Source organism: Dipodomys ordii, unplaced genomic scaffold (genome assembly GCF_000151885.1).
Source record: "Dipodomys ordii isolate 6190 unplaced genomic scaffold, Dord_2.0 Scaffold3, whole genome shotgun sequence".
NCBI lineage: Eukaryota > Metazoa > Chordata > Mammalia > Rodentia > Heteromyidae > Dipodomys > Dipodomys ordii.
Genome location: NW_012267219.1, coordinates 19915314 through 19929093, shown reverse-complemented (window position 1 = coordinate 19929093; position 13780 = coordinate 19915314). Strand labels below are relative to the sequence as shown.

The following is a 13780-nucleotide window of genomic DNA, read 5'->3' as shown; positions in this document are numbered from 1 at the left end:
ACACTACTGTCCCTAAAATCACACTTAGATCGAAAGACATTAATTGTTGGGGACTTTAACACACCACTCCCCCAGCTGGATAGACCCACCAGGCAAAAACTCAACAGTGAAACCTCAGATCTAAACAACTGCAACTAGATTTAACAGACATCTACAGAATATTTCACCTAGCAGCAACAGAATACACGTTCTTCTCAGCAGCACATGGAACTTTCTCCAAAACTGATTACATTTTAGGTCACAAAGCAAATCTGTCCAAACACAGAAACACTGAAATTATATCCTACATTCATTCAGACCACAAGGAAATAAAATTAGAATTCAACACCAAAAGCCACCAAAGAAAATCCTGTACACATGGAGGCTGAACAACACAGTATTGAACCACCAGTAGGTCAAAGAAGAGATTAGAACAAAATTCAAATGTTCATGATATTAAAAAAAAAATGAACATACAAAGTATCAGCTCCTCTGGGACACAGCAAAGGCAGTACATCCTACATCAACAAATTGGAGAAATCTCAAACCAACGATTTAATGATGCTCCTTGAAAAATAGCAACAAGCTAAACCCCAATTCAGTAGATGAAAACAAGTAATTAAAATTAAATCAGAATTAAATGAATTAAGAGTCCCCAAAATCATAGAAAGAATCAACAAAACAAAGAGCTGGTTCTTCGAAAAAATTAACAAAATTGACAAACCCTTAGCAAATTTTATCAGAAAAAGAAGAGAACACACCCAAATAAACAAACTCATAGATGAGAATGGAAATATCACCACATAAAAAACAAGATTAAGAACATTGTAAGGGAATACTTCTCAAATCTTTATGCTAATAAGTTTAAGAACCCGGAAGATATGGAAGAATTTCTAGCAAATCTTGATATGCCCAATTTAAACCAAGATGATTTAAACCAACTTAACAGACATATATCAAGCATCGAAATAGAAACAGCAATAAAAGACTTCCCATCCAAGAAAAGCCCAGGACCAGATGAGTTCAGAGCTGAATTCTATAGGTCTTTAAAGCAGAACTCACACCAATATTCTTCCAACTCTTCAATGAAATTGAAAGTGAAAATTCACTACCAAACTAAACTCTTACTATGAAGCTACCATCACTCTCATCCCAAAACCAGACAGGGACTCATCAAAAAAAGAAAACTATAGACCCATTTCTTTTAAGAACATCGATGCAAAACTTCTCAACAACATTCTGGCCAACTGACTTCAACAAGTCATCAAAAAAATCATACACCATGATTGATCAAGATTCATTTCAGAGATGCAAAGCTGGTTCAATATATGCAAATCAAGTAATGTAATAAATACATCACATCAACAAGAGCAAGGATAAGAACCACATGATTACCTCAATAGACGCAGAAAAAGCATTTGACAAGATCCAAAACCCCTTTATGATGAAAGCTCTGAAGAAACTAGGAATCCAGGGAACATTCCTCAATATAATAAAGGCTGTGGTATGACAAACCTACAGCCAGCATTATACTTAATGGCAAAAAGCTAAAGCCATGTCCTCTAAACTCAGGAATGACACAAGGATGTCCATTCTCTCCACTCCTCTTCAATTTTTAGTATTAGAATGCCTAGCAAGAGCAATAAGACAAGAAGCAAATATAAATGGGATCCAAATAGGGAAAGATGAAATAAAACTCTCCCTCTTGCGTTTAAAGAACCCCATGGACTCCACTCCTATGTTACTCAAGCTGATTTGAAACTTTGACAAATTAGCAGGGTATAAAATTAACCCTCAAAGACCAAGGGCTTTCCTGTATGCAAATAAGGAGAAGAGCACAGCTGAAATCAGGAGAGCAACTCCTTTTGTAAAAGCCCCACAAAAAATAAAATACCTAGGAATTAGCTAAAGAAGTGAAGGACCTCTATGATGAAAACTCTAAAAACCTGAAAAAAGGAAATGATCCTAGAATTGGGAGGATTAACATCGTGAAAATGGCAATACTTCCCAAGGCTATCTACAAATTCAATGCAACATCCATCAATATTCTAACCTCATTCTTCAATGAAATAGAAGAAGCAATCCAAAAATTCATATGGAACAGTAAAGACCCCAAGTAGCAAAGAAATCCACAGCAGAAAGAACAGTTCTGGAGGAATATCAATACCAGACTTCAAACTACTACAAAGCCATAGTAATCAAAACAGCTTGGTACTGGAGGCACAAGAACAGAACTGAGGACCAATGGAATAGAACTGAAGACCCAGAAATGAACCCACAGACCTACAGTCACCTAATTTTCAATAAGGGAGCCAAACAAAATAGAATGGAAGAAAGACACCCTCTTCAGTAAATGGTGCTGGCAAAATTGGTTAAACACTTGTAGAAAACTAAAATTATATCTTTATATATCATGCTGTACCAGAATCAACTCCAAATGGATCAAAGACCTCGAAGTAAAAGCAGACATCTGAAAACATTACAGGAAGGAATTGGAGAAACTCTAGGGCTCCTTGGCACAGGCTGAAATTTTCTTAATGAAGACCCAGAAACACAACAAATCAAAGAAAGGTTGAACAAATGGGATCGAATGAAACTTCAGAGCTTCTGCATGGCAAAGGACATAGCAAGCAAGATCAACAGAAAATGGACTGGGAGAAGATCTTCACTAGCTATACAATAGACAGGGGACTCATATCTAAAATATACTTAGAACTCAAAAACTTAAATCCTCCAAAAATAAATTCTCAAAGAAGCAATCGCCCCATTAATAAATGAGCTAAAGACTTAAAGAGAGACTTTTCTGTAGAGGAAATAAGAATGGCCAATAGACACATGAAGAAATGCTCAACTTTTCTGGCCATAAAAGAAATGCAGATAAAAATAACATTGAGATTCCACCTCACCCCAGTCAGAATGGCTATAATCAAGAAATCTAATAACAACAGATGCTGGAGGGGATGTGGCCAAAACGGAACACTACTGCACTATTGGTGGGAGTGTAAACTTGCTCAACCATTCTGGAAAGCAGCATGGAGGTTCCTCAAAAGACTCCACTTAGAGCTCCCCTACACCCCAGCAACCCATTCCTGGGCATTTACCCAAATGACTACCAACAAGGTCATACTAAAGCTACCAGCACAACTATGTTTATCGCAGCATTATTCACCATAACTATGCTATGGAACCAACCCAGATGCCCCTCAGTAGATGAATGGATCAAGAAAATATTGTATACACGCACATACGCACGTGTGTGTGTGCGTACACACACACACACACACACACACAATGGAATTCTATGCTTCCATCAGAGAGAATGACACTGCCCCATTTGTTAGGAAATGGAAAGACTTGGAAAAAAATCATATTAAGTGAAGTAAGCCAAACTCAAAGAAATATAGGTCCCGTGGTTTTCCTCATTTGAAATAATTGGTATATGTCTAGGATAATTTTATCAGATGAGCAGAAAAGCTCAAAAGCTATGTACATATGACCATATAAGATGATGCTAAGTGAAATAAACTTTAAGATATGGACACAAGAGGTCTTTCTTTGTTGTTGTCTTTAATGTACTGTGTGATTTTTTTGTTTCCTTTGTATGTTCTTCCCCGTATGGTATATCCCCTGAGGTCACTGTACTTGATTTTGGTACCTTGTATCTTGTTTATACATTTGTCTAATTTGCAGAGGGAAAGGGGAATAACAAAACACTGAAACAAGGACACAGGATGACCCATTGCAACAATGATACCCACAAGACAGTATATTGTAAATGAACTTTACAACTCCAGGGTTTGGGGGAGGAGTGAAGAAGGTGGGGAAGGGACAGTGGGAGAACAACAAGAGAGGGGGAACAATGCTCAGCAAGAAATGTATTCATTGCCCTACCCATGTAACTACAATCCCTCTGTACAACATCTTTACAATAAAATAAAAAATTTTTAAAAGTAACAAACAACAAGACAAAAAAAGACATTTTAAAAGCCTGATGATTAACAGAGAATGAAATCTGAATGGCACCAAAAATGGCACTATTTTACCATATAAAAATATAGGGGAAATATTCTTACTTGCTTTATTCCATAGTAATCCGTGATACTGAAAATTAGCTCTGACATTGCGTGAACTTCATGAGATTTTTTCATATTCATAAACTCAATTGGTTTCACATTTTCACCTGAATGAGAATAAAACAAAATAGACATACTGCTATTAAAGCAAAACTTAATCTGAGTTGTTAGTTGATATGTATGTTTTCTGAGAATGAATATGAAAATAGTGTAGAGATTCTAGTAGGTTGTTTGCTATGACTCGAATTAGCAAAAAAATAAAAAAATGAAGATACTTACAGATTATTAAACTACCTCAACACAGAAAGTCATTAACTATGAAGAATAAAACCTGTTAAAGTGCCAGGCAGTAGTGGCTCACACCTGTAATCCTAACTACTCAAGAGGCTGAGCTCTGGGGATGTCAGCTCAAAATCAGCCTGGGCAGGAATGTCTTTAAGATTCCTCTTTCCAATTAACCAACAGGAAACCAGAAATGGCGCTGTGCCTCAAGTGGTAGAGTGCTAGCCTCGAGCACAAAGAGGCTTTAGGGACAGCGCCCAGGCCAAGTTCAAGCCCCAGGACTATCGACTATTGCAGCGCCAATAAAAAAAAGCTGTTTACTAAAAGAACATTTTTCTCAAAAGGCAACTTCAATACCACAAAGGGAAAAGGTATTTACGGTATTTCTAATATACATAGCTACAAAAACAACGAAGTCCTACACATAAGAAAAACATTACCCAATCAATAATAATGGTTACAAAAAATGCTACTAGGTATTGTCCAACATAGCAGCTACCAGCCACCACATGTGAGCAAATATTTAAATTATCATGTTAAATAACCCAAATAAAATCACAAATTAAATACCTTGTTTGTGCTGAGAAAGATAGGTACATAGCTAAACAGGAAACATTGCTATCACTGCAGAATATTTGGTAAGACAGAACTTTAGAGTATGTATTTAATAATCAAATTATAATGGGAAAAGAACATATGATAATCAACATCATCAGGTATGTGGAAGTGGGAGAGTAGGGAAGTGAAATGTAGGGCTGGGATGGTTATTATGGCATGATGGCATTTACATGATAGCATTTCAGAATGTCTGGATATAGACTTAATGTAGCATCGTACATTGGGAAACAATGAAGACTTCATTGATAACTTTCTCAGGTATAAGGAGTAGTTGTTCAGTATTGTGTGGAGGCATGTGGCCACTGTAAGACATGATTTCTATTACAGAGGTTTAGATTACAATGGACACATGGCATTCTGATGGCAGATACTAGCTTGGCAAAAAGTAGTAATTTTGCTTAAAATAACTAGATAAGAAATAATACTAAAAGAATTGACTTAAAGGGGAAAACTTCCCATTATAATAAAGAACTCTATTGTTCCTACTTTTACCAAGTGAGACATTATGAACAATTATAATCAATATGAGACAAAATAACATGTACTTCCTGGTAAGATACAAGAAAAAGAAATCGCTTAAATAATATTTTTGTTAAAAATGTATAACCTGAATCTAATCATAGGGAAGAAATCACACAAACTTGACCTATGTACATATTAGTGTATCAGTGCCAGGAAAAAAAAATCAAAGAAAGGCTGGGATGGTTCAAAACTGAAGAAATTAAACATTACACCTAAATGTCATGTATGGACCTCAACTGGCTATTATTTTTAGTTTTTTGTCCGTCATAGGGTTTGAACTCTGGACCTGGGCACTGTCCCTGACCTCTTCAGCTCAAGGCTAGTGCTCTACCACTTGAGCCACAGCACTACTTCCGGTTTCCTGATGGTTAATTGGACACTAAGAGTCTCATGGACTTTCCTGCCTGGGCTGGCTTTGAACTTCATTACTCAGATCTGAGCCTCCTGAGTAGTTAGGATTACAGGCTTGAGCCACCAGCACCTGGCTAAAATATTTTTAAAACTTGAAAAAACTGAATATAGTCTGCTTTTAAGTATCTCTTAAATAATGTTAAACTCCTGAGTGCATTGAGAGATGCAAATATCCTTGTTCTTGCTAGATACATGCATAAGTACTTGAGTGTAATGTGTTATGGTATCTGTAACTTAGGTTACACACCTGTGTAGAAGAGAAATACAACAAATTGCAAAGGTTTAACAAATGATGACCTAGTGAAATGCATACAGTATTTATTGTAACTGCTGCCGCTGCTTTTTTTGTTTTTGGTATTATTTTGTGGTTTTTTTTTTTTTTTTTCTGACACAGGATCTAGATATGTAGCCCAGGCTAATCTCAAACTTGCAATCCTCCTGTGTCTGCCTATATTGTAGGGCATATACTACCATTCACAGTATATTCTCTATCTTTTCATTTGCCTGTCTATCCAAAATTAATAGAATTTTTGATACTGCTGAATTTTAATCTTTGATGTAATTTGTTATAAAAGTTGTGCCATGTCTTACATAATACAAAAAAAAACTGTGCCATTCCTTATTTCTGATGTATTTCTTCCCCCTACGTCTACCCATCCACCTTCCCAAACCTCTTCCAAAAGAATCAGTTATCATGGTCATTAGTGGGTCCAACAAATGTAGGGTATCTGATATTTGTAGTAGCCCACTGTAACATGTTTGAGGGGTAAGAACTATCTGAAATAAAGACAGCTAGGATTAACATAAGAAAAATTTAACAATCTATAAGTTGTACTTAATATGGTAAAGAGAAATCTACTCTTCTATGTAACAAGCTAGCTTATAAGGACTTATAAACTAAGAACATGTTGGAAAGATATACATATATGAATACTATTCCTTCTAAGTAGTTGTAAGGTATGTATCTGTACATGGAAACACACATACCAGTTCTCTGATGTTTATTTCCTCGAAGGGCTATAAGCAACTGTTCAAAAGGAGTACATATTCCTAAATTTTGTACAGAGTAGTATTTTGCAGCTAGAACGAAGGCTTCCACATTTAGTAGTTTCTGTGAAGTTTCACAAAATATTTTGGGAAAATCGGTAATACCTAAAAAATTAAAGTAGAAAAAAGAACATTAGCAATAATTAAATAATAGCTAAACTATTTCTTTGAGTCATGGAGTTTTCTGGCTAATTACTATAAAAAAACCCTTCCTCTTCTGGGGACTATGCCTAGGCTCAGTGACAGCTTTGTTCAACCTTTTTGTCCTCTCTTTTCCAAGGTATGCCAGTTTTTCTCCAAGTGTTTAAGGAAAAAAAATGGTCCAGTGCATCTGTTAGTTTAAAAATAAAAATTATTTTTGTATCAATTAACACAAAAAACAAAACTATTAAAAAGAAACAAAAAGAATCCCAATATATCCTATGGTTAATCTCATGATGACAATACAATGTAAGGAAAAATTCGATTCTAACAAAAAAAATAAACAGAAAACAGCCAAAGACAAAGAAACAAAAGTCCAACATAGAAGCCATACAGTTCAACAGGTATAAACATTATGAGGTGTTATGAAATTACAAATCTATTTACACAAAAGAATGATTTTTTTATGAAACCTGAAAACAATAAAACTAATGAAGATTTATAGAATTCTCAAAAAACCCTACAAACAAATATGTATAAATTAATATCATCTTAAGCTAGTATGTCTTAAGTTAGTAGTGGTAATATGTATCCAATTCATTAATACAATAATTGACAGAGATGTGTAACTTTCACTTTGAATCAGCTAAATAAAAGGACTACGAAAGTATTGTAGTAGTTTACTTAGATATATTTATACATTACATAAATTTCTTGGATATTTTACAAACTGAATTTACTAATATAGCCAAAAGTAATAAAATTTCATCAAAATATTTAGACATAACACAAAGGGAAAAACTCAGTCCAACTTATGTGAGACTCTCAGGTTTAAAAGTAGACTCAACATCCCTAAGTTTCAGGATGGCAATTTCTTAGAGTGTGACAGTATAAGAGTATTAAATCTTAATTTGCAGAGGGACGATTGTAATAGTTATTAGACAGTGTTGCCAGCAAAAGGAAATATGAATTTCTGTTGGAAGAAAAAAACCAAATCAACTTAACTATCCTACTGAAAACCAAAAAAGTTCCAATCTGATCTAAATTAAGTGTAAGTTTCCTCTTATTGACTAAATTAAGTGTAAATTTCCTTTTAATTATTGACCCATCTCAGTAATTTCAGAAAAAGGAGGCCTACATTACAGTAATATCTGAATACCTGAATAATTTTTAAAAGGCTAATGTTCTGATTTACTCCAATAGTTTAAGCCATATGAGCTGACACCAGCTCACACCATCTAGAATTCCATGAACAAAATTATTTCCAATTCTGGAATACAGTTGCCATACTTTTTTTTGTTTTCTAGTGATTCAACATGTGATTTCTGCTTTTAGAGACTGAGAGAGAAAGGGAGATGATCTTGCCACTTCTTCCATCTGGGAAACAAGAGGTGAGAAAGTTAGGTGAAGGCAATAATGGTGTCAAGTTCTCATAGAACTTCCTTATATGTCTTCATAACCCATCTGAGATTAGCAACTAGTACAACAGAAGCCACACTGTTACTCAGATGCAGCTAATTCTTGGATGTATGTAATTTTACATGGGGACAGATTTTTTTTTTAATTTGTTGCCCACCGCAGCTTGTGCATTTTGTGTTGGCTTGATTATTTTGCCCATGTCTCCCTCTACTGGAAGTTGCTGTTCTCCTTTATTACAAGCTTTACATGTTCACTTTACACAGTTTCTGTGCAACCTATATCATTATCCGAAAGAACTGCTTAGTAAGGTAGCTTACAGGATAGATTATAGGTAGGTTAATTGAGAAGTATACAGGGAAGATCATTTCTATAAATATGAAAGAAGGATACCTCTAGTATTTTTGTTTGTTTGTTATGTTGTTATTTTTACACTAGACATGATGTACAAGGAAAAAGAGAGAAGTCACATATACATATTAGGTTATGAAAATCTGAAGGCAGACAAGTGCATATTAAATTTTTTAAGCTAAAAATGAAACAAAATCAACCAATATATGTGTAACATTTATAACTAATAAATGAAAATAAAAATTCAAAAATTAATACCTATTTCCTTATTTGAATTTATACAGCATGTGAAGGAAAATATCTATCAGGGTTCACCACTGTTCATCACCACTACTGCTAACATTTGCTGCATATACACACTATGTACCAGGCCCGGTGCTGAGCCCTTTACCTGCCATATGAAGGTATTATAAGCTCTCAGAGTGGCTACAACTGATTTAAATTTGCAAGCCATTAAGTGGCAAAAAAAGTGGAATGGGTATTATGATTCTAGACCTTGTTCTCAATTCCTATATTCCAGTAACTTTTGCCACCATAGTAAGCAATATAGAAATATATAGAAAATCAAAACATGGGCAAACCTGGCTAAGACATTTCAGTCAATTTACCTTCATAAACACTTTCTTTCATTCCCTAACACCTCTCTCTGTACCCAAAGTGTCCTATTAAATGGCAATTTTTACGTATAATGAAAAAGGTAAAGTCTTTTCATAAGGTTTTTCTCTGGAACAATGAAATTCAGCTGTTCTACATTCAGTTGTAAACAAGAGGACTTTGCACAGCATGAATGAATGGATGCATGCATACATGCATGAACGACAACAATACTTAATACACTTACTATTGGAGCATCATCAACTACACAGGAGAAAGGAATTCTCCTCAGATTTTGTGGTTGGTGTAATCACTGAGGCCACTAGAAGAACTTCAATAGTACCATTGAGCCTGTCAGGGAAGCATAAAACCTCATTTCAGCCTGAAAAGTTTATATCAGGGTGAGCCAGGAGTGATTTAAACTAAAGAATGAGATGTCAGTTAAAATGCAATTATGTGCTACATTTTAAGATAAAGCTGTTATTTAGGTTGAAAAATGGTTAAACATATTCCTAGAATTTTTGTAAGAAATCAATTGTACCATTAAATAATAAAATGGGCTACAGAAATATTTCCTATTAATTTCTGCATTAACATTCTACATGTTTTCAAAAGGCTTAAAACTTAACTGAACATTTTTATGCTCCCCAAATCTTTTCTTCTTCTAAATCTAGTCTTAATAGTATTTTCATTTCTGAAATTAAGTCTTTACGAAATGTCTCTTCTATCCTTAATCCATATACCCAGACACTCATCCATCCCTATGTAAAAAAGTCTTTCATTTGGAACTTACCCCCTCATCACTGCGGTGATTTAAACCCTATTAATAATGAACAGAGCTACTGCAATTGCCCCACAGTTTGTACTGTCCATGTCAATAAAATTTCCACAACACAATGCTCAAAAAATTTTGGCTTTCGTAAGCATGTTTTCTAAAATAGAAATTTTATTTTTATTCATTGCAAATTTAATCAAGCCTTTTAAAGTTCTGACTTCCATAATAGCTGCACTTTATCTTCAGTGTTTGATAATTATGTAACAGCATCTAATCAAAAGTTAAGTTTGTTTACTGAACATTGAAAATTAAAGATAGACTGATCTAAGTTTTAAATATGTTTTAGTGTACAACATCATTCTATAATTTACCAAGGAAGAAAACAGAATACATATTGTTGCTTTAAAAATAAATCCATTTATATGACCCAGTTATGTGCTTAAACTATTCAAGCTTAATTTTCAGCTGCATATGAAATGAAGAAATATGTTATTTAAACATGCAACCCACATTTGGACAGAATAAGATATAATTAACAAGGAATTGACATGCATGCTCTTATTGTACCAATATTAACATCACATTGAATTCATAAATATAATTAACCATTCGAAAAGTATTTTCACATTTAACTACATTATTTATAAAAATGAAATTAAGTTCAAAAATAGAAAAATTTAAACAGTATTTTAATTGTAGCACACTTTGCATAGCTTAATTTTCAGGGAAAAATGTACAATGAAACAAAAATTCAGAAATTCATTTGTTAAACAATAAACACAGATAAAAAAGTAAAACAATTTGGACTGCCTACTAGGTGAAATAGTTGTCATGAAGTAATAGTTCAGTTCCTATTAGCAAAAAATGTTTTAAGAAACAAATGAATTAAATAACAAAGAACAGCGTAACATGTGAGGAAAGGAGTAGCATTTTATTGGGAAGATTTTAAAGAGTAATTTGGAAAGTAACACAAATAAGGCACATATATATTTTTAAAGCTGAAATTTAAAAAAAAAGAAAAACTAGCTGGGCACCAGTGGTTCATTCTTGTAATCCTAGCTACTCAGGCAGTTGAAATCTAGAGGGTTATACTTTGAAAGCAGACAAAGTAGAAAAAGTCCTTGAGACTCAATCTCCAAAATAATCAGCAAAAAGCTGGGCTGAAGTATTGCTCAAAGGTAAGTGCCAGTTGAGTATGCAAGCCAAGTGATCAAAGGCTCTGAGTTCAAACCATAATACCAGTAAATTAAGTAAAGAAACAGAGCCAAAGGGACCTGGAGGTATGGCTCTAGTAGTTGAGTACCTGATTAAAAATGAGCCAAGCTGAGTTAAAACTCCATTATTGAAAAAAAATACTGAACTTATAAGTTGAAAAATAAAATAAACTATATGAACTAAAATCTAAATGAAATAAAAAAGTCAGAGGTGGAAATTAATACAAAAATATAACAATCAAAAAGTATTTCCTAGGAAAAGCTCAGAACATAAGATTTTTATATATTACTATCTCTAGAAAAAGGACAATAATTTTCCAACCACTTCATATGGGAGGAAAGAAGTTCTGATTGGGAAGGATATCTATTTTTTTCATATATTAGTGATTTCTTTCATCCTCCCTATTATAGGTAAAGTTTTAAAGACAAAGATTATAACTCGGTTCACTGTTAGATTTATTCACAAACACTTGGGTCAGTGTAATAATGAAGAACTGCTATTTTTTGCAAAAATAAATCAGGGCATAGACAATCAGGCACCCATGTTTGAATGTCTGAATCATCCATTAATATCTGTGTTCCTGGAAAATTAAATTGCAATTTCACATGCTGAGAAGAAAAAAAGGAGCGTAATGCAAGGCTGATGTAAAGATTAAATGAGGAGATATTCATGAAAACCCTTAACACATTGCAACATAAATGATAAATACCAATTAACCAAATTATCATTAGAATATGTAAGGTAATCTCTTTCCTCCATTTCTTGGAGGCTGTTAAATCCCTATGAGGGTCTTGAACTCTATATAAAGGTAGTTTGTCTTTGCTTCTTTTTGAGGACAACACGAGTTGCTCATTCAACAAACATTCACTGAAGCATTTGATTCTCAGCACTTTTCTAGTTGCTGAGAAAACATCAGTTACAAAACAACAGGTACTTATTCTTCATCAACTTAAGTTGTCAGGCTTTCCTGAGAGTCCAGGGTATTATGAGAGCAAACGGAAGAGGGGTCTAGCTTTCTCACAACAAAAACTTAAAAAAAAACACAAATATTTCCTACTTGCTATATAAGGGGTCCCTATAGTGGTGTTCTGTATTTAGAGTGTGTTCCATGAAGCTCTCTAGCAAGAGCAAACTTTGGAAAGCCTGGAAGCAAAGCAGGAGGCACTCTAGGGGCTGTAGGTATTATTCTGTTGCTTTTCTGTTTCCAAAAGAGAACCATGGTAGAAGGTAAGATTCTTCAAGGCAATTCATCAATCACAGGGCCTAACAAAGACAACAGATTTAAAGCGCATTTTTAAAGAGGCGGGATTTTACTGCTACGGTCTAGGACAAGACACAATAGCCCTAACATTTCCTGAAAGTCTCCTAACTGACCTAGCATAGTATGTTTCTGCACTACTGTGTAGTGTACCTTTCAAATAACTCATCAGGTCAACTATATGTTACAGTTGGTCGCTAGGTTGCCTAAAGGACTCCAAATGTTCCCCATCACAGGCTCAAAAGCGAAAAAAAACAAAAACAAACCCAAACTGAACTTATCAATGAATGAAAGCACGACTGTAAGTCGTTTGATAAACAAGTCTCTAGAAGGCCTGGGCCACGCCTCTCCTCCCAGACCACGCCCCCTGGCCTCGCCTCTCCCGTCTGGCCCCGCCCCTCCGGCCTGCTATCCATTCACCTGCGTCCCTCGCCGCCTCCGCCAGGGGGCGCGCGTCAGAGGGCGGGTGCTCCGAGTCCGCTGCCGACTTCCTCAAGGCCGCCAGCACCGCGTCCGGGGGCAGGTTGACCAGCTCTTCCCACACAGACTTTGTGTAGAAGTCCACCGTGTGTGCGTTAGAAATGGACAGGGCGTCCTTTAAAAACTTCAGCAGTCCCCGCAACTTGGCACGCAGCGTGGGCAGGTCGGGGGTCCCCGGGAGTGGGAAAAAAGCCGCCATGACGCTCACCCTCCCGAGCTGTAGGTGGCGCAAACATGGCCGTGAGCAGACTGCTCTGCCTTCAAGGAACGCAGGCCGGGTGAGTGGAGCTCCGAGCCGGAACGCTTGCAGAGGCATCGGTAATTGATTACTGCAGTCTGATGACGTCTTTTCTGAGCGCCCATTGTAGTGAGCAGTCCAGGAAGTGGTTCTGCGATGGCGCCGGCGAGGCCCGCTGCGAGGAGCCGCGTCGAGGGTGTGGGGCCGCGTCGCGGAGAGATCGGACTCCGGAACGGGAATGGGAGGCGAAAGCCATGGCGGCCAAACTACTCTCAGGCCTTCGCGGGGAGCGTGCGCGAGGGTAAGTCCTCCCGGGTTGGGGCTCAGAGTGCGCGGTCGGCCGAGCGGAGCCCGTGGAGGACGCGGCCCGGGGGGGAGGG

The 13780-nt window shown here is 36.1% G+C and overlaps 1 protein-coding gene across 1 annotated transcript in view; it reads right to left on the bottom strand.

The window, feature by feature from the left end:
• Mettl25 (methyltransferase like 25) overlaps positions 1-13761 on the bottom strand; it is a 50518-nt gene extending 36757 nt beyond the window's left edge. The window contains exons 1-3 of the mRNA XM_013023226.1: positions 13103-13761; positions 6873-7037; positions 4053-4159 (exon numbers count right to left, since the gene is read on the bottom strand). Of these exons, the coding sequence (XP_012878680.1) occupies positions 4053-4159; positions 6873-7037; positions 13103-13478 (648 nt within the window). The 5' untranslated portion in view covers positions 13479-13761. The remainder of the gene's footprint in view (positions 1-4052; positions 4160-6872; positions 7038-13102) is intronic.
• Positions 13762-13780: the final 19 nt, after the last annotated feature.